The 21,250-nt window shown below is 34.8% G+C and overlaps 2 protein-coding genes across 2 annotated transcripts; both read right to left on the bottom strand.

Moving 5' to 3' along the window:
- Nucleotides 1-11,692: 11,692 nt before the first annotated feature.
- Nucleotides 11,693-15,365, bottom strand: LOC110691997 (endoglucanase 5-like). The gene is made up of 9 exons (XM_021868986.1): nt 15,052-15,365; nt 14,490-14,702; nt 14,157-14,357; nt 13,911-13,997; nt 13,627-13,791; nt 13,288-13,411; nt 13,024-13,187; nt 12,467-12,881; nt 11,693-12,344 (listed from the first exon to the last, which is right to left on the bottom strand). The coding sequence occupies exons 1-9, from the start codon at nt 15,268-15,270 to the stop codon at nt 12,055-12,057; spliced, it is 1,878 nt and encodes a 625-aa protein (XP_021724678.1). The 5' UTR covers nt 15,271-15,365; the 3' UTR covers nt 11,693-12,054.
- Nucleotides 15,366-16,628: 1,263 nt separating this feature from the next.
- Nucleotides 16,629-21,250, bottom strand: LOC110692080 (endoglucanase 5-like). Its single transcript, XM_021869067.1, is given in 14 exon segments — nt 16,629-17,001; nt 17,100-17,144; nt 17,337-17,405; nt 17,715-17,759; nt 17,885-17,926; nt 18,185-18,217; nt 18,314-18,656; nt 18,892-19,055; nt 19,172-19,295; nt 19,480-19,699; nt 19,859-19,953; nt 20,085-20,285; nt 20,368-20,580; nt 20,712-21,250. Coding segments are annotated over 14 exon segments (1,941 nt in total). The 5' UTR covers nt 20,937-21,250; the 3' UTR covers nt 16,629-16,879.

Here is a 21,250-nt window from a genome sequence, read left to right as displayed (position 1 = left end):
TTTTATTGTTTTTATTCTATTTATTTATTTATTTATTTATTTATTTTGTTTTATTGTTCTGGCTTTCACTTAATGTATCAGGTTAAAAATATAAATATCTAGGCCTTTTCTTTTATCATCATCTTTGCAAAAATAGTAGGAGCTGCCCGGCCAAAAACTGAAGAACACATAACCAGTTCAGGCACATTATGTAATACAAAGATAGTTTATATAAGGCATAACCGTACCATATGCATAGTTTACACTACCTCCGTTAATTATTATGTGCAACAAAGGGGTATTATTTGTAAGACATAAAAATATTCCTTTATTGCACATAATGATAACGGAGGTAGTACATAAAAACAAAATTACGAAGATAGATAAGGGCAACATTTATTTATATAATTATATTACCATGCCCCCTTAAATACATACATATACTCACTAGTAGCTTACTTATAGTAGGAGTCCGATACATGCACACATAAACAACACAATACTTACTGTAATAATAATACTGTAATATTTTGCAATGCGAATATCTAGTATGGGTAAACTATGCACATTCCGCCCCAAAGGGGCCTGCTGCATTTCAAGCCTTCGCAACACTTGGCGCGAATTCCGTCGCACCACTCATAATAAGCAGCACATTCATCAGGCTTATTATAGTTAGGGAATAAGACTCGATCAAGTTGCACAAGAATATTTTTTGATGGAATAAGCTCATAATTGGCTTCGTTATTGGCAGAGGTAACTGCCATTAACGTAAAACCAGCCATTATCATAGCAACTATCATAACCATATTCTTTCCCTTCGTCTCCATCTCAGATTAACGCACCTAATTAATTATAAAGCTTATATATTTTTAGAAGGATTTGTAATAACTTTTTTTTGTTTTTGGGTAAGTATGTCAATGAATACTCATAATGAAGCTTGCCTTATATAGAAATAGAAATTTTTTGCATAAGCTTGCCTTATTCAGAATGTTATGAATGGCCAAATAGGATGCTGCCACCTTGGTAGGGCAGACTTTAAACAATATTCCAGTTTTTTTAAAAAAAAAATATTTATGACACATTTTCTAATAGTCTAGCTTTTTTAATTATAGAGTATTTACACTTGGAAACTTTGAAGCATAATTCCCGTAACAACATTTCTTAATTCTTAGGGCAGTTAATGCGCACTATCTCACGCCTTAGATAGCCATGGCTGAAGAATTAGTTTGGCGTTATATCACAAATTTTGTTGCTGATAGCATTATGTAAATAAACAATTTAAGGGAAATTAATGTCAACTAAAATGGAAGGAGTAGTAAAAAAGTCAAGTTAAGGCATAAACCCATTAATGGGAAATTTTGTTTACAAGCCTGTATGATTTGAATTCAGGAATGAAACCATTGTAGCATCCATTTAGAACTTATTTATTTTTTATTTATTTATTTATTTATTTTTATTTTTTTATTATGATACTTAAATAAATCGCAAGATTGACATGAACAAAACTCATCTATCCCGGCCTTGAGTTTCTAAACCTGATATATTGAGAGTTTGAGGTATGGAGCCCTTCTAATTAAACTCATAGTTTTTCCTGTTAATTAATTTTAAGTGATTAACTTTTCTTAAAAAAATAGTAATATATTGACACATTTTTCTTTTGAAATAAAAATATCACGATATTTTAATTATATATATTTATATTTTTTTGGTCCACACAACAATATTTTAAATTGTTTTTATTTCCTCATGGTTCATAATCCTACATTTTTCTAATAATACATCTTATCTAACAACCAAATATCTATCTAATCCTCTAATAGTACAAAATACCCTACTTAATTACACATACAAACTCTTAAATAGACTTGGTTCACATTAATTTATTGTGGACCACTAATATTAGTGACATTATGGTTGTTTCATTAAAAAAAAAAAAAAAAAAAGAGGGACATTATGTTAAAATAAAGGCTATTATGTTCAAATAAAAGTCATTGTGTTATCATAAAGGTCTAAAAAGATTAATTTTTTTTAACAAAATTTTTAATATATTGACCAATATGAATGTTAAAGGTCACTATATCAAAATTATAGTCACTATATTCAATAACATCATATTTCAGATTCACAATAATATTGAAGGTCACACAAGTTTTAATAAAGGTTACTATGATAAAATTAAGGTTATTATGTAAAAATTAGGGTCATTATATTCAATAAAACGTCTTGCGCGAATATATGGACCTTAGGTCCATAATAAATTATTGTAAATCAGGTCCAAGTTTTTTCGCCCAACGTATTTCTCCTAAAAAAAAACTCCACACAGAAGATGATGTGCCATCTAAAATAACAGAGGGTGTACCTAATAGAAAAATTTCTATTAACCAAAATATATCTTAAATAAATAGTCTAAAAAAAAAAAAAAAAGGAGGAGATATGTGCGAAATTAGGATCGATCTATGATGAGACCAGCACATGTTAACCACATATGAGGAATGAAAAATGGATCTCCCCCCTGAGGGTTCAATTTTTCACAGCCCCTCATTCCTGCAATAGGATGGGATCCCGTCCCGTAATTTATTGTTTAAAAAAATAAAAATAAATAAATAAATGTTAATCACATATGAGTATATATATGACATATCCACACACGAAAACAATTTAAAGATTAGATTTTCCAAATGCTAAATCTGAATATTGGTGGCCCTGAAAATTTTGAGCCTATGGCTTCAAGTGTCCACGCAATCTAACACTCTAGATAATCTTATCTCATGTTTATGGCTACAGCGTTCAATTATCATCACACGTTTTTGTAATTGTAAGTAGGTGTTTTTTTTTTTTTTTTTTTTTTTTTTTTTTTTTTTTTTTTTTCTTGTTTGACAACCTCGAAAAAAATACAAATTTTTTTAATGGTAGAGCAGGGATAGGGTGTTTCTTCGATCTTCGACTTTACACACAGAAGCAATTGCTTGCCTATTTGCCTTGCGTTGATAATGACCGATTTCGAGCTACTGAATTATTCCATGAACAAGAATTGATGAATGACTATATATGGACATGATTATGTGGACTAATTTAGAGTTAAAGAGGCCGTGTTATGTCAATTATGTGTTTGTGTCGATTAACAAATATTTCAAAAGACCAGGCTTCAACAATAGCTAGATTCATTTAATTATGATGAATTGATGATAATCCTTTACACTATTAATTATTTTACCACAATTACTTGCAAATGAAACTTGAATAATGAATGTGAAGGAAGATTATATTGTGTTAGTTTGTGACTTTGTGTATATCTCAAATAGACTAGCTTTATGAATTCGAGAACACCCCATTTGGAAAAAAACAAAAGAAAAATTTGTCAAGAATAAGCCAACCTTTATTCGGTCTTCTCAAAATAAGTCAACTTTTTAATTAACTAAGAATAAATCAACTTTTAAATAATATTTTCTTTAAATAGGTTAATTGACTTGTAACCTGCTAAACGAATCACTATATTTTATTTATCTACTTTAAAAATTAAAAATATAAATAATTCCTCACCCCAATGAACCTCAACTTGCCAGACACCACATCTCAACAATTACCCCTCACTGCCCGTAACCAGCCACCACCTTCACGTCTATTGTAATATAAGAAGTATTTCAAGGCTACAATAAAAGTAAGCAATAAGATCGAAAAGTTGATCTTATGACGATGGAAAGAGTACGGTGCGTCGTAAAGCAAATTCAGTGACTTGAAAACAAAATTCAGGCGTAACCGGCGTGCACATTTGTATTCGCCGGCACGTTCCCTAAGGTTAACACACCACTTCCACACAAAGGCACTTTTGGGTGGAAGGTTGGAGCCGAGTAACTTATGCCCAATATAGAGTATGTATTTAAGCTTGTGTTTGTTTTTTTTTTTTTTTTTTTTTTAAGATTAAGTGTGTATGAAATCAAAAAATCATACTCCAAGTTATCATAGTGAATGGAAGAAGATGGAAGATCATAGAGGAATCTTTTTCCATCAATGAAGAAATAAAATCATAATAAACATGGTGATTTAATCACCTTAATCAACCTCTTAAATGGGGGGTTACAAGAAATTAATCAAGAAATCAAGATAGAATTCTAGGAAGAAAACCGTTGAATTCCAACGAATACTATCGCGCCCGATCAGGCAAGGCTTAGACCGACCAGGCGAGCATCCAAGAACAAACTGACAGATTTCGAAGCTCCTCGCGCCCGACCGGGCATGACTCGCCCGATCGGGCGAGCAAAGGTCTGTTTCCAGACTTTCACTCGCGCTCGACCGGACGGTGGGGGATTCTAGCATATCCGTTATTCTTTCTCGCGCCTGATCGAGCACAGCTAGCCCGATCGGGCAGATGCTCAATGCGATAACTCTCTTTTTTCTCCCTTTATTCCAACAACGTCATCGCCCACCACCCCTCTATAAACCCCGCAACCACCATTGCATCCCTCTGTAAATCCACCCTACCCATCTATACGGAGAGAGAAAGAGTAGCTTAAATTTACCTATTTATGGTTGAAAACACTGACTCGTTGATTTATTTTGGAAACCAAAGACTGTATTAATTGCTATCCAGCCCAATTGTCGTCAATATCAAGTTTATTGAGCTTCAAGTAATTACTAATATATGTTAGTCTTATTACTTAATAATTAAAAGTTTTAAATTTTGGGAGATGAATTTCTAATCCAGGTTATCATACTTGTGGCTATATTTTGTAAGCTACATGATGGAAACTGATAGATATTATATTTATGATAATATTTATTATTTATGATAATATTTATCGTAGATTAGGATAGATTTTATGTATATTTTGTATTCTTATCGTTCTAGGTTTTCTAACGTCATTAGGATTGTATTGTAAACTCTTTATATATTGATCAGTGGTACACACTCCAATTTGAGGCATTTTCCCGAAATCTAACATGGTATCACAACTTTAGGTTTTTCGTTCTAGCTTCCGCAATTTAGGTCAGATTTGAAAAAAAAAAAAAATTATCGCAAATGTCTCTTTTTGTGTGTGTCATGAAAGCCAAAGTTTCTTAGTAGAGAAAATGAGGCATTTGTGATAAGTTTTTGTTAATTCAATTCTGACCTCAAATTGGTTTCAAAGGACTAAAATGACCCCCGAAAAACATTAAACAACATGTGTTTTGCACGAAAATCAAAGTATTATTTTTTTAATTCCATTAGATTTAATGATTATTTTGACGGTATGTGGTGAAAGACAATTTTTAGATTTTTATTGCTGGTAAAATAAAAAATTTAGAAGTTTTGGTAGTAAAAAATAATTTGTGTTTTTTTGTAGTGGTAAAAGTTCAAATTTCCTTATTTTTAAGTAGATTTTATAAAATAATTTTTTTAGACTAATGAATATGTTCTGTTAAAATTACAATTACATATAGGGCCCTTTTAGTTCACTTTATTTTTGCTTATTTGATCCTGTTAAAACTTTTTTTTTAATCTTATTTGAACTTATATTTTCTGATTTGAATTTATTTTTCCTGATCTAGCTGATTAATTGTTTGATGACCAACTTTTGTCCTTATATTTGCTCTAATCTATAAGGAAAAAAATAGTGGGGTCTTGTTATTAGATTTGTAATAATGTGTATATTAATGATATATAATTTTTTTTTTCCATTACGAAATAAAAGATAATTAAGGAGGGATTAAAAATCGCCCACAAAATGATAAATTATATTTAGAACTTAATTTTTCAAACTTAATTTGATATGAACTTATTTTCTCTAATTTAATATCATTTGAACTTATTTTTTTTATTCTAAGCTGATGTTAAATAAGTAATAGGATTTTGAAATAAGGTGAACTATACATAGCCATAAGCAGATGTTCCAAATAGGTTTCAAAGGGATTTTTTTTTTATAAAAAATAATAGAGAGAAAAGGGGTGGGGGGAGAGGATGGAGGTGAAGCGGGGGTGTTCCACATAGGCTTCACCAACCATGTGAAAGTTTTATTAACTGTTGTATTACCTTTTCATCTGTTGTAATAGGTCATTTTTTTTATTAGAGCTCGTCAATTTAAGAAGATTAAAAACGGTGAGATTATATTGACTTAATTTTAAGGTAAGACTATAATAAGGTGGGACTATTTATTTCAAATATTTCAAATTCTTAACAATGTTGTAACTTTTCAAGGGTTAAAAGTTCAAAACTACTCCGTATTACTTAAAGTAGGGGAGGACCTTCATTGAAGATTATAGGGGCTCGACCCCTTGTAATTTTGTAAAACTTTATTAGGCATAACACATTGCATTAAAATTTGATATAAAATGTCATGTCTTGATGGTTATATTCTATAGTTTTAAATGGTTCAAATTTTGCCTCCCTTACCTTCCGATCTAATATCTGCTAAAGTGACTTATGCTGTACTGTTTACTACTTTCTTTGCACACATAAACACATAAAGTTGTACCATTTGTAACCATATCATTTGCAATTTTAAACTACTTACACTACATGCATTTTCTTCGATCTTTTCCTAAATTAATGGATAACGTTATGCTTTAACATGCATGCGTGAAGTTTCTAATGCATGATCCATTTGAAAGAATATTCTTGGCAAATAATGCAACCCTTCTTAGCCTACTGACACAAAACCCACACCTAGGCAAATAGTCATAGTAGTGCGTAAATTAGCAAGCATGTCTTGACAATTAATGCAATAATAAAAAAAAAAAGAAGGAAGCAACGTTAAGTTCTTAATAACATACTTCGTAAGATTTGTAATTAAGTGTTTACCTAGCCCAAGTAGTTTAAATTAGCTCATTAGCTTGTTTTAGGAGGTGGCGCGTATTGGTTGTTGATAGAGTATAAAACATAATCATGCGTCTTAACCATAGGTTTAATCTTTTGGTTAAGTTGGTCCCTAAACATGGTATTAGAGCTCGCATGATACAAAGGTCACGGGTCTAAATCTCATCCACCCCCACTTTTAAGTGAAATATTTTGTGTTGGGTATAAGGAGGGCATATGCTGCATCCGCATCCACACTTCATACAAGCCCAACCACTACTAGAAAACTGCTAATCAACGACGGAAATAATCCCTCAGAATACCCTGAAATTCCATCGAAAATGACGGTTTCCGACGGAATTCCGTCGGCAGGCACCGTCGCATTACATTTTGTAGGAATTTGGCTATATTCCGAGGGAATTTCCGTCGGAAAGGTCCATTCCGACGGATTTATTTCTGTCGGCGCTTTTTTTTAACTTTTATTGAAATTCCGTCGGAAAAGTCAATAAAAAAAACAGCCCCACCCAAACCCACCCCCGCCACCAGCCCACACCACCAACCCGGACCACCACCCACCCACCCACCCCCCCCCCCCCACAGACCCCCCACACACCCAAACCTCCACCCACACAGACCCCCCCAGCAGCCCCCCTACCACCTTAACCCGCCTCTCCACCTCCCCAACTTAACCCACCTCACCATACCCACCTCCCCGAAACCACCACCTCAAAACCCACCTCCCCGAATCCTGCCCGAAACCCAGAAACTACCTTCCCGAAACCCAGAAACTACCTCCCCGAAACCCAGAAACCACCTCCTCGAAACCCAGAAGCCACCACCTCAAAACCCACCTCCCCGAAACCCACCGAAACCACCTCCCCGAAACCCACCGAAACCTCCCCGAAACCCACCTCCCCAAACCCACCACCCAAAACAACCACCGAAACCACCCAAAAAAACATAAAAAAATAAATCCATAATTCAACAACACCATATATTTTCAAAAAAATCAGAAAAATAAACAAGTTAATTAAGAAGAAAAAAAAGACACATACCTTAATTTTGACCCAAAAAAACCGTCGAAATTGGGTTTTCAAGGTCAAATCTGACCATGAAAACTCTAGATCTAGAGTTTTCATGGTCGAATTTGACATGAAAACCTTGATTTTCATTGAAAATCTTGAATTTACTTTGAATTGAAACCCAAATAAAACAAACCGAAAATGAAAAGAAAGAGGGGAAGAGGAAAGAGAAAGAGGAGAAGAGGAAAGGAAGGAGAGGAAGGAGAGGGAGAGGAAAGAGGAGTAGGGGCGCCGAGCCGCCATGGAAGGAGAAGGAAGGTGAAGGAAGGAGAAGGAAAGGAAGGAGAAAGAGGGGAAGTGGAAAGAAGAGAGGAGAGAGAAAGAGAAAAGAGGCGTGGAGAGGAGAAAGAGTAGGGTTTCGTGTTTTTAAACCCCTTTTTTGTTTTTTACCAAATCCGTCGGAAATTTTCCGTTGGAAGCTAAGTGTTTTCCGATGGATTTTAATTCCGTCGGAAATTTTCGACGGATAATCTAAATTCGTCGGAAAGTTCCGACGGAACTTAAATCCCTCGGAATCACGTTTTTCCGAATTTTCGTGTCCGTCGGAACACGTCCGTCATAAATTGTTCTATTTCTAGTAGTGAACGAGCTTTCATATAAGGGGGTCGGACGTGATAGATTATAAAACATATTCCTGGACCTCAACCTATTTGATAAACTTTTTGTTTAATTAATGCAAATTGAACTTAGGTAAATAACATTTTTTTTAAAATAAAAAATACAAGTAAAACAACCAAGATTTTTACGGAGTAAAAAACTACAAGAGGGTACATCCCTTACTTAACACAACTTTTATTTAATGGCTTCGCAAATACTTAGCCAGTAACATATTAGGAGTCCTATTAAGCACACACAAATTATAATATAACAACAACAACAATCATGATAAAAATAATTACAGACAACCGTAATTCATTCTGAGTACAAATTATAATCCATCCATCATGCATTCCAATCCCATCATCCACATCCATCCATTACATGCTTCACCCATCATCTGTATCCGTCCATCCATCATCCACGAATGAAACGGGTGGATCGGGTGACTAATGGATGAACATTTTATGAAAAAAAAAATTCGCATAAAATTTTAATTTATGGTTATTTACCGTAAGTTATTATTATTTTTAAATAAAAAGGAAGCACTAACTACATATTCTTTGAAAAAATTAATTTGCAACAAATAAAGTATTTTGATTGTATATTTTAATTTTTTTAAATTAAAATTCTTAGATTAAAAATCTTTATATATGTTAGACGGGTGGATGGATGGTTAGCCAGTGAAAAAAATCATCATCCATATCCGATCCGATCCATCATCCACTTCATCCGTCACCCGCTTTTCATCCATTTATTTCGGATTTTCGTCCATTTATTTTAAGCGAGTAGATCGGGTTAGCCGATATCCATCTAATAATGTCATCCCTATTCAAGCATTAAATCCTAGAAAAAACATTATTTTTATCTCTTATTTTAGGGGTGCCAGCATTAAAATCAAAAGGGATGACTGGTTGGGCCACGGGGGTCGGGCCTCTACCAGCCCCTCTTTGGCTCCGCCCTTGTCCTTAGTTTCACCTTTCATTTCTAGGGTTTTCGTTTTTTCAGATGTAGGTGGAGGTCGTAGGAGGTGGGTGGAGATCGGAGAAGGTGGAGATCGGGAAGCTTGAGTGGGTGGAGATCGAGGAGGTGGAGACGGGGAAAGAAGAACGGATGTGGGTGTAGATCGGGGATAGATGGCTGGATGTGGATGGAGACGGGGTAAAGAAGATCGGATGTGGCTGTGATGATGGTAGTGGCGGTGGTGGCTATGGTAGCTGTAATGATGGGAAAGGAAGAAGGATGAAGTAGCAATTATTTACAATTGTGTCATTTGAGTAATAAATGTTGTTACTCAAAATGAGTAACTAGGGCTAGCTCATAAGAAAATATAAATAAATGGATGTTTGAATTCAAAATTCACCAATCTCAACTTGAAGTATTTCAAATGATGACCCGTGAGTCCGTGATTAGCAGGTTGATTGGATCGAGTTGAGATTGGAGAATTTTAAGTTCGAACAATTTCTAGTTGAGAAGGACGACAATTGTTCATGATGAATTGATGACTAGTATTCTTCAGGCTTTACCAATTGGAGTTGATCGATTTCAGAATTCCACTATTATCGTATTATGAAAGGGTGTACAAAACGTCGTTTGCATGGAAAACATGGTCCATTTTAAGCTAAAATACAGGCGACGTTTAGCTATTCATTCATATTTAAATAAAATATATAAATTAATTTGTATTTGTACGTAGCATCTAAAATTTTTGTTTTCAGCATCTAAAATTATACTTATTAAAAAAAAATAAAAAAAAATAAAGGATAACTACCATATGATTTTCAATCTAAATCATCCTTAAATGAGATTTTTTTTTTTTCCCCAACTACTTGTATGATATACTCTCTTCGTTATTGAATATATCAAGTTCATAGAACTTTTACTCACATAACTAAATATATTGGTAGTCAAAAGCGTATAAGAATTCTAAGAATTAAAAAAGTACCGTGTAGGGTACAAGAATTCCGTAAACCAAATACCGCCTGCATTATTAATCGAGCAAAGATTGGTGGAGAACTCACCTTGTGACTTTTAGGTTACGAATTTGAGCCCCACTAACTACAAAGTGCTTGGGAGTAGGGGGGTTCCCTTACCTCCCCCTCTACTCTCAAGCGATGACCTGCGAAACTAAGCTAACTAAATCTGTGAGAGGTGTCGGTTCAGTAGATTCCTTCATCTGACCTTATAAAAAAATAAAATAAAATATTGCCTACGTTAATACTTGTATTTTAAAAAGTTTTATGTCTTGCACTTTAAAAAATCCGGAGGAATATATGAGAAATTAAGAACTCGTACCACCAGATTGGCCCGTGTTAAACTGTTAACCACGAGGAACAAGCACATAAATATTTACACAGTAAGGCACTAATTTACATCAAGTTTTTTGTAATTGTTAGCGCTATCAAGTAGGCCGCATCGTATCATTCGTGTCAAGTACGTTCAATCGATATGTATCATGCCTATTATATTGGCTAGCAACCACACGTATTAATCTGGTCCATTGTCCAATGGAGTTATTTTGATAAATGTATTTTTGTATACATTATCCGTTTTCTTTTACTTGCAATATAGGTTAAAGGCTTGCACTTTGAAAAGAGGATTATTAATTAAAGAAAGTAAGGGTTAAAACGACTATGACGGAATCTCGCTATCTTAAGGTTGTTTGCAGGTAAACTACTCTGTATGATTTTCTATTTTGGGCCTATTTTCAGCCTATTCCATTTTAGGTTTAGTAAATCTTACTCTATGAATTATTTACTTTTTTTATTTTGAAACCTCAAGGTATGGTATGAGCAAAACCCACCCTTGGGGCCAGACCCTTTGAATTTTTATGCCCCGTATTTCACGAGAATTTGAAGAATGGTTACACATTTACAAATTTCACAAACAAATACGTTGTATGGATTTTAGCCCTTCTAAACTCATACAAGTACCTTCTTAAATCAGAATTCAGTGAACAAACCCAACACCTCATAAATAAGCAGTGCATAAGGATAAAATGTTACACTTTAAAACAAATGGAGGGTTTGGAAAATAATAATAATAATAATAATAATAATAATAATAATAATAATAATAATAATAATAATAATAATTATTATTATTGGATCAATCACCTTGTATTTTTTCATAATTTTAAGTAATTAAATTAAAGATATTATAATTCAATGTTGCGTACGTATGAGTCAAAGTGATGCACCATTATGAAACAGAGAGTATGTAGCTAATAAACTTCTAATCGCCGAATAAAGAAGAAAAACCGAAGTTGGTCTTAGATGTAATGGGATGCCTTCATTTCATCACCGTATACACACCATAAAAAAAACTCATCAAACAAAGAAAGCTTAGGCCTCTAAATTTACAACGTCCCTCCTCAAAATGCATAAATTAATTCTAGCTTAGAGAAGGGTGGCAAATGTTTGTCCAACAATCAACATTAGCCTCATTTTTGCAAAATATTCACTCTTAAGAGTTAATGATAAAATGTACACCGGACTACAAGAAATATATAAAAGGTAAAAATTGTCGTCAATTTAGAGTTGATCAAGTATGGTCCGACCCAACTCCGAGTTGGTTAGGGCAGCCAATTGTCGGCTAGCCTGAACCGTGGCACGAATTTTTGGTCCATTAGTGAAAGCTGTGAACCGAGACTTTAGCTTGAGGACCGCCTTGTATGTAAACAAACACCATCTCACCACCGGCTAACAACACTTTGAGATAAGGTGGTACTTGGTAGATGTTCTTTTCACTAGTAGGCATTAGACCGTATATTGGTCCCGAGAGGTTTTCAATCTTTAATTTGAGATCTCTAACCGTTTTCATGGACATGTTCTTGATTAGTACCGTGTGATGGTACACGGTTTTATCCTTGTCTTGCCATGTGCCCGTTATGGAGTGTTTAAATCTAAATGGCACATCTGCGGAAAAAAGTAAAACAATGTTATCATTAAGTAAAAATCAGGTGAACAGAACATGGTCTGACATAGTTAGCTAGAAGTGTAAGAGGGTACAATAAATTAAGTGTAACACGAATACTCACTTGAAGTGGCGTAGGGAGTTTTAGGTGCATTTAGAGGCTTCTTAGCATAAGAAGCTTTTGGTGAGTTTCGAGCATAAGGACTTGAGCGTGTGTTTGTGCTCCTCAACTTTGAGAAGAGGCCTATAAGGGGAGCGGTACCAGAGATTGTAGGCTCAGTTTGCTCGTAGTTAGATCGATCATCATCGAATTCATCGTCTTTATCCGGACCTCCTACAAGGCCTCCATGTATGACATTTGGGTTCGCAGTTGTACGATGATACCATTCTTCAAACCCTTGGACACACCCGACCGGAGAGTTGTGTACAGAGATTGAGGCAATGGATGCTCCTCTGTGGTGCACTTGTTTCGGGTAGTTGTTTCCAAAACCAACCAAGTAACTCATGGAGTTAGGATTTTGTCCTAGGATGTAATCTGCCTGTAAAAATGATCATTCAATAGCAAAGTTTAAATTAGATATACTCCAAAATTTAGTCATATTACTTGACAAAAGAATAGCTTATAAAATAAATTGTACATGAAAGTAAAAGGCAATTAGGCAAAGAAGATGAGATAAGAACCTGAGACTTGGCAAAGTTGAAGAGGTCTTGTGGTTTCGAGGCTCCTTCAGGGCAGTTTACAACAGCCTTTGCTTGGGATAGGTAGTCAGAGTACACGGCGAGGAGGAATGCAGCAGAGGCTGCGTATTGCATATTGTTCCACTGGCGCACATACACTAAGCCACCTAGTTGATTGATAAGAAAATATACACAAGAAAGTATTAAACACTGCATAAATAGGTCAATTTTTTTTATTAGAAAAGTGATTTATGCAAGTTTCAGTACCAGGAGTAAGCTGAACATCATAGCCATTATTCTTTTGTAGGCAAGAGCAAGCAAAGTAATCTGCCTTGGCTTGATACTGATTCAATGTCGATGTATATGATCCGCCGTTACCTTCCAACAATATCTGAAATTAACCCCATACATATTCCGATTACTTTACAATTCGCGCTAATTACATATAGGACAGTCAAATATAAAAGTTACAGCAATAGGTGAATACATATGTATGAATGTATGATCATGATCAATATACTCTGCCTATTATCAATTGGTTTTAGAATGAAACCTCAACTACGTTTATGTATATCAGGTCATTTAGTCGGGACTAAGTGATATTACCTTAGAAAGGAGGACTTGAACTCCGGCGTACTTGTTATCCCAAGAGAATTCCTTAACGGCCCAACCAGTACCGCCCATGGAAGCAGCATTTTGCACCACATACTGCAAGTAGTGCTCTTTGTTAGTTGCTCTATACAACCACGCCGCAGCCCATAACAGTTCATCCTGATTCCACAAAAAAGCATATCATTAGTCACAATGATCAAGGTAACATTGTCAAATAATGGGCTAAAGCAGAGTAATTTTCGGAATGGAAATTATTTTTTAAGCCAATTACTCCGTACTTGATAGCCAGAGGATGTGTAGTAATCTGCAGCATTTGTGATTGAATCATCATATAAGCCTCTAAATGTATCCGCGAAGTAGAAAAGCTGCACAAACATTAGAGTAATGTATCTCATTAGTTAGCATAAGTATGTAGCAGTGTCATAAAACACATAATTTGGTTGTTAGTACCAACATTATTAACATACTTTTTCTTCATTTCAATAAAGTATAATTAGCAATAAGACAGTGCACTTGTTAATCACCTGCTCAGCATGATACACAAGAACATGAGCATAAGAAGAGTTGTAAGGCCGGAAAGCCAACGAGGCGGCAGCTAAGGCGGCTGCAGTTTCTCCGGCTAAATCAGAGCCAGGGTTAGACGAATCTAGCTTGTAAGCCGTCCTTGATGTTGTCATGTCCTCCGGTCTCATCCAACAAAGATGGTCAGATGCTCCATCTCCCACCTTCACATTATATAAAATTACTTTAGTGAGTTTAAAAATTAAGATGTTACAATTCTTTGATGATATCTTATTTTACTTGTAATACAAATTTAATTGTTACGTTACAAGTTTAATATTTACAACACGATGTACCTGTCCCCAAAGAACATTAGGGTGAGTATGGGCCTTGATGAAATAATCAGTTCCCCATCGAATAGCTTGTAATGTTTGATCCAATTGATTCGCGGCTAATAAGTCCTTGTTGAAATCAATTGCAGCCCATGCCATCATCGTGACCGAAAAGGCCATTGGAAGCCCAAACTTCACATGATCTCCTGCATCAAAATATCCTCCTACCAAGTCCACCTACATAAATAAAAGTATGTACCTCACATTAGTTTTTTCAATACATTACATGTTACTTACCCTCTAAAAATTGTTTTACAACATATTTACAATTTGGAGGCCCCGTGCTAAATACAAAATTAGGCTGCTATAAAACTTTAAATATGTTTAAAACATTACTATTACATTAAGATTGTTTTGTACTAGTGCAAGTATATAGCCAAAACATTAATTCTTGAAAGATTGAAGTAAGATTTTCCAGCAAATTTATTTTGAGCCCTCATATTTAAAGTATGTAATAGACAATATTGTCCTTCAAAAACATGTAACAAGGAAGAAGAAAAAGAAAAGGCTAGGTTAGTATACTTACTCCTTGGGCATATCCATCGCGCATGGCGGAATCCTTGCGCCACTTAACTCTGTTGTTGTATGGTAGCTTTCCAGACCTTTGAGCCTCAAAAAACAACAAGGTCTTGTCTAGGGCATCCCCATAGTCGAATCCCGAGACCATGGTTATAGCTTCCAACGCTAGGAGGCCGACGAACACCACAAGGAGAAAATGTGGACGTGAACATAACCTAAACTCCATCTCGATCTTCCTCTATACGTACCTAGCTAGGAACTAATGATCGATATTTATATAAATGGATACGAAACAATAAATCGAGAGAATAATAATCACTTAAACTTTTCCAAATGATAAGAAGTTGTTTTGATATGTATGTCGCATCAACTTGGTTTATATATGGAAGAACAATTCTAAAGGAAGAAATAAGTTATACATAAATTAACAATTAATGTCCAACCATTAGGAAACCTAAATAAAGGTTTAGTAGCCTTCACGTTGTATAAGAAGAAAAGCTTAGAAGAGAGCAATGAGAGTTTGCTTCCCACGTTGTTTGGTTATGATTGTTATACATTGTACATACAAATATAAACGAAAGTCAATTACATGTAACGTGGACTTTTTTATGTTATTTTATTTTTTTGGCTAAGTTATGGTCCTCAACTATGTATTAATTATTTTATATTTTACCAAGCAAGAATATATAATATAGGATAAGAATAAGATTTAGTGGTTGGTTGAATTATGAATATCAAGCTTTATTTTTATAATATGATTAGTATATATACCGATTGTTCGTGTTAATTGTACGTGTACATATATTGCATTCTTTGCATGGCTACAGTACATTTAATATGTAAATCAGGTTGGTAGAAGAGGTTCATGATCATTTCTTTTATTTTTAATTTTTGAGGGGATGATTGTAGTTGTACTAATTACACTCGATCAAGTTAAGCTTATTACATTAGAGTTTATTAAGGCCTTAATTTTAAAGTTTACTGACTCATTGAAAACTACTCCCTTTATCTCAAAATATTTTACTGTATTTTGATTTTGCTTTAGTTTGACATGTTATACAATTTAGGTTGGTTTGACAAAATGCTGAATCCAATTTATACAATTTGATTTGAGGTATGCATGCACTAATGCACCAAATCGCACCAAACTAAAGCGTGACAACCCCAATTTTAGGTGGCACGACAGCGGCTGTGGTGGTGGTGGAGGAAGTGGCAAGGGGTGGGTGGTGGTTGGGAAAAAAGAGGGAGGTAGTGGTAATTTTAGTAGAAAAGGAGTTTAATTTGGTGAAAGAGGCGGGCTAAGGGCAATTAGGACAATTCCATCATTAATGTGGGAGTTACAAGTAACACGCATATTAAAGAGTTCATTTTAATGGTCGTAGTTGACCTAAAGTTTATGTCAATAGTATAATTTTGCCTAAAAATAATCCTTGTAGTTATAAACAGAGAAACACTCATTCACTATCTTTATGCATGGACAAATTTGGTATATTCCTTTTGCACTTAAAAATTTTGTGACCTTAAATCATTATATTGTACATATGTTTGAATAAGATCAGAGAATTTGCATCAAAATCTCACTATTAATTTATGGTCATCACATAAAAGGGCAAACCACAAATTTTTGGCTGCCACTTTGAATTTCAGATTTCATCAATCAAGTACAATAAGGATTGATGTCTCTGACAATAATTAATTAACTCACAATTATAAAGATAAAAAATTTAATAAAAAAAAAATGCTAGCAATCAAGGCTAGGGGTAAAAATTACAAGAATAAAATTAGAATTAGCTTCATATACTAAGCTAATCTAATTAGCTCAAGCTCATATAAAATTACAGGGCTGCAAGAAGGGGAACTAAGAAGGGTAGCATTGCTTTCAGTACTAAGTACTTAACCCGGCCTGAATGCGCTGATGGTGCCGAGTTTATTTGTTGATTAACCATGACATAATCTTCTGCAAGATGTTCAGTTAGATCCATATATATATCAGTTTAAAGTATATTGATCATCTTTAAGTTTTTGACATTATAAGGTTAAAACAAGATTACTCACCTATTACTGGACTGGGAGCAGGTGAATTCAGAATGTAGTCAGAGTCTGTAAACATGAACAGGTTTTGATGAGGCTTCATTGATTTTCTTTTTTTTTTTTTTTTTTTTTCCTAACATCATGATTTTGAAACAATGATGAAGAAATAAATTTGATAAAAAAAGAGAGGAATAAACACAGAGTAATAGGGGAAAGAAGGAAGAAAAAGATCTACAGCTGCGAGTTACTCGGTAAACATACTTGGAGCAGGTTCTGGTGCTGAAGGATTTTGCACTGATGTACTCTGGAGTGGAGTTTCAGCTTGTTGGTCTGGAGGAGATAGAGAAAAATACATCAAAATGAGACAAAGATTTCTGATGAGTCTTTATGTTATGAACTAATGGAACTAGGTAAATTATAGTACAAATAAACTAAAGTTTAGTCATTATTATAGCAAAAATCTCAGAAAATTTCGTAGCACAAATGAAGAAGAAATCGAAAATCAAAAGATATTTTCATGTATAAGTGAAGTGAGAGCCCTGAAAGTTAAGATAGCAGACAGCAGATTTAAAAATAGAGTTTTTGGCACAAAGGAAAAAAAAAAAAAAAAAAAAAAAACCTCGGCCTAGCAAAATTTACCTGGTGACGCGTTTGAAGTTGATGGATTCTGATATTGATCATAACCTAAATTTACATGTTGAATACACTGTCAGTCTTATGAAATGCAGGCTTGCCAGAAAGGTCAATTAAATCCAATAAATTTAGCTAGGAAGTGTAGTAAAAACTTAGCAACAAGATTACTTAATTACCTGAAGGCGTGCTTGGTTCCGATGTTTTATCTGAATAAGAACCTAAATCAACAACATCTAACAAGTAAGTTCATGTTCTCTTAACCTTTTCGCTAAATAAAACACTTTTACTAATGAAAATTGCTACTGGTTTTCACTAGCCAAAATTTGATTTTTGCTCATTTACTGGTGGTTTTATCCTATGCAATTACTTATTGAAACTGGTTTTTACTAATCAAAGCTGAATTTTGCTGGTTAAAGCCTATAGGACCTAAACTATAACTAACAGCAAAGAAGGTTCAATTGTGATCGATTACTTACTTTGTGGAGGTGTTTTAGGGGACTCATGATAACCTGCAGAAGGATGAAAGATAGGTAAATCCGCAAATGTAACTTTTTACCTGGAAAATATAGAAAAGTACAGAATTAAAGAATTGTTATGGTAATGACCTGAAGGTGGACTTGAGGAAAATGCACTGTGCAGCTTGGAGAAAAGGCCTATTAGAGGTGCTCCTGCAGTAAGTGTAGGTTCACTTTGATCGTAGTTGTCTCGGTCATCAGTAAAGCAGTCACTGCTATCAGGACCTCCAATTAGACCTCCATACAGAACGTTTGGATTTGGGTTCCAATTCCTATACCATTTGTCGAACCCTTGTGAACAATCCAACCTGGTACTAAGTTCATGTATAGAAGGGATAGAAGAACCTCTATGGTGAGGCTTTTGAGGATAATGGGTTCCGTAGCCTATTAAGTAGCTCATTGATTGAGGATTGTTACCGAGTATATAATCAGCCTGCACCATACCATATCAAATTCCATAAGAATTATTAGTAGTAGGTGTCAAAGGAAAATTACAAAAACTTGTGAATATAATTAGTGTATAAGTGCTGAAAAACAAACTAATGTATGAAGCACTTCGTATTACTTTATTATGTGCTTAGAATTTCAAGAAAAAAGAATCTTGATACTTGTAGTAAAATACTCTAGGCCAAAAAAGTTGAAGGGCTGAAGAAGTTGCACATATTTACCTGTGACTTAGCAAAGTTCAGAAGATCTTGAGACTGTACTGTACCGTCTGGACATTCGATCACAGAGCTTGAACTAGCTAGATATTCAGAATAGATGGCTAAAAGGAAAGAGGCTGATGCAGCATACTGCAAATTGTTTGACGCGAGAAGGAATGCCAACCCTCCTGATCATACAAGCAGGAAAAGAAATACTCGGCTAAGGGATCTTCTTCGGTCTCACGACAGGGCATATGCTTAAAACCTTATTATACCTTGCAAAGGACTAGAGCAGAAGACTGACCTGGTGTCATGGGCACATTGTCCCCGCTGTTTTTCTGCAAATAAGCGCAAACAAAGAAATCTGCTCTGGCTTTGTATTGCTTCAAAGTGTCAGTGTATGCTTGACCTTCTCCATCTAACAATACCTGTAAAACACACGTGTGTGCTGCATTATATTGCGCTGCATTATTTTTCTCTTCGAATATGTAATGAGGAAATGAACTACCTGACAGGTTGATGATCACATGAAATTTTATATGCAAAACTCCCAAGAATAATTATGCTATAATTAAGTTTTTTATCAAACATCAAATTTGTAAATGAAATTACCTTTGTTAGAAGGATTTGTACACCAGCATACTTGTTATCCCAAGAGAACATTTTGACTGAATTACCAGTTCCACCTAAAGAAGCTCCATTGTAAGATGCGTACTGCAAGTAGTAGTCGTTATTCGTGGCTCGGTACAACCAGGCAGCTGCCCACAGGAGCTCGTCCTTCAAATCATTACCAGCATTTCAGCGTTATAAAATTGATGTAACACCAATACTTGTATATAATTCAAATAAAGGTTTGACTCTAATACATATTATTACATAAGATGATGACTAATCACATGGTTTCGTATTAGGAGCTATGAGATCAATAGATCATACACAATCAACATACTTGTATTTAATTTTTCTTCCCATAAATAAGGAAAATAATCATGTACTAACCGTGTATCCGGATGAAGGATAGAAAGATTCGGCTTCTGGGTAGGAATCATCATACAGGCCTCTGAACGTATCAGCAAACGAAAAAATCTGCAAAAGAAGGATAGTCTCTTTTGCTTAAAATTCTGTACATTATAACCTGTTCACCAAAATGCAAACTTGTACTAGAAGAAGAATACTTCAATGCACATATATATACACATAAATAAGAGACTACATACCTCTTTAGCATGACGCAAGAGAAGACCTGAGTAGGAAGAATTGTAAGGCTTAAAGGCTAAGGAAGCAGCAGCCAAAGCCGCGGCAGTTTCACCAGCAACATCAGAACCAGGATGGCTGGAATCAAGCATATAAGCTATTCTTGACGTAGTCATTTCTTCAGCACGCTGCCAGCAACTATGATCCTCTTCTCCTTCACCTACCTGAACATGCTTGCAAATCAGCACAATAGTAATGCACATATGCGCGATTTTTTAATTAAAACACACAAATATTTAAACTCACCTGAGCCCAAAGAACATTGTTGTCACAATGTGCCTTGAGAAAGTAATCAGTCCCCCATCGAATTGCTTCGAGGGTATGATCCATTTGGTTAGCAGCTACTATTTCTTTCTTCAAATCAATAGCTGCCCACGACATTAGTGTCACACTATACGCCATTGGAAGGCCGAACTTCACATGATCCCCTGCATCATAGTATCCTCCTACTAAGTCTGCCTGCATACATTGAACATTTGTCAATTTTCATATCATTCTAATACAAAGTGTATATGGAGAAGTTTTACAGGATTCTCTCTAGTAACTAGACTATAGGGAATCCGGTCTTTTTAATTATTATGTGTACATACTTGTTGTGAAAAACCATCTTCTAGGCCAGAATCTCCACGCCACTGAACTCGTTGATTCCCGGGGAGTCTACCAGATCGTTGTGCCTCAAAAAACAACAAACTCTTATCAAGTGCATCATTATAATCAAAGGATGCCGTAGCTACAACATTGGTAGTTGTCGATGTTAACACGTAAAAGAGTTGTAAGGCGACCAAGAGGACACCACACAAGCCAAGTCTTCCCATACAAATGATATAGATAGAACTTCCTATAGTCTTTAACAATTCTATGAAATTTAATTTTTGCCTAAAATTAAGTGTAGTTTTGTTTGCCAAGGATGCACGTATTATCGCAATGTTATGTTCATAGCATTATAATAAAGGAGAACCAAAGACATGATTACATGAAGAAAGAGTCTAGAAAATGACACACTAAATAAGTTTGATTTTTTACATCAAGTTGGTTGCCTCCACGTTCTAGTGAATTAAGCTTAAAGGTGCTCACGTTTTTGGTCAAATGACAAAATGTAAATTGGAAAATATGAGTCAAATGCTTTTTA

Source organism: Chenopodium quinoa, unplaced genomic scaffold (genome assembly GCF_001683475.1).
Source record: "Chenopodium quinoa cultivar QQ74 unplaced genomic scaffold, ASM168347v1, whole genome shotgun sequence".
NCBI lineage: Eukaryota > Viridiplantae > Streptophyta > Magnoliopsida > Caryophyllales > Amaranthaceae > Chenopodium > Chenopodium quinoa.
This window is presented reverse-complemented; position numbering and strand designations above follow the sequence as displayed.

Coding starts and splice junctions, on each gene's coding strand:
- LOC110691997 (XM_021868986.1), bottom strand. CDS start 15,270: ATGGAGTTTAGGTTATGTTCACGTCCACATTTTCTCCTTGTGGTGTTC. Junction 13,792..13,910: donor ACACATCCTCTGGCTATCAA/GTACGGAGTAAT, acceptor TTGTGGAATCAG/GATGAACTGTTATGGGCTGC. Junction 13,188..13,287: donor TGATGTTCAGCTTACTCCTG/GTACTGAAACTT, acceptor TCAATCAACTAG/GTGGCTTAGTGTATGTGCGC.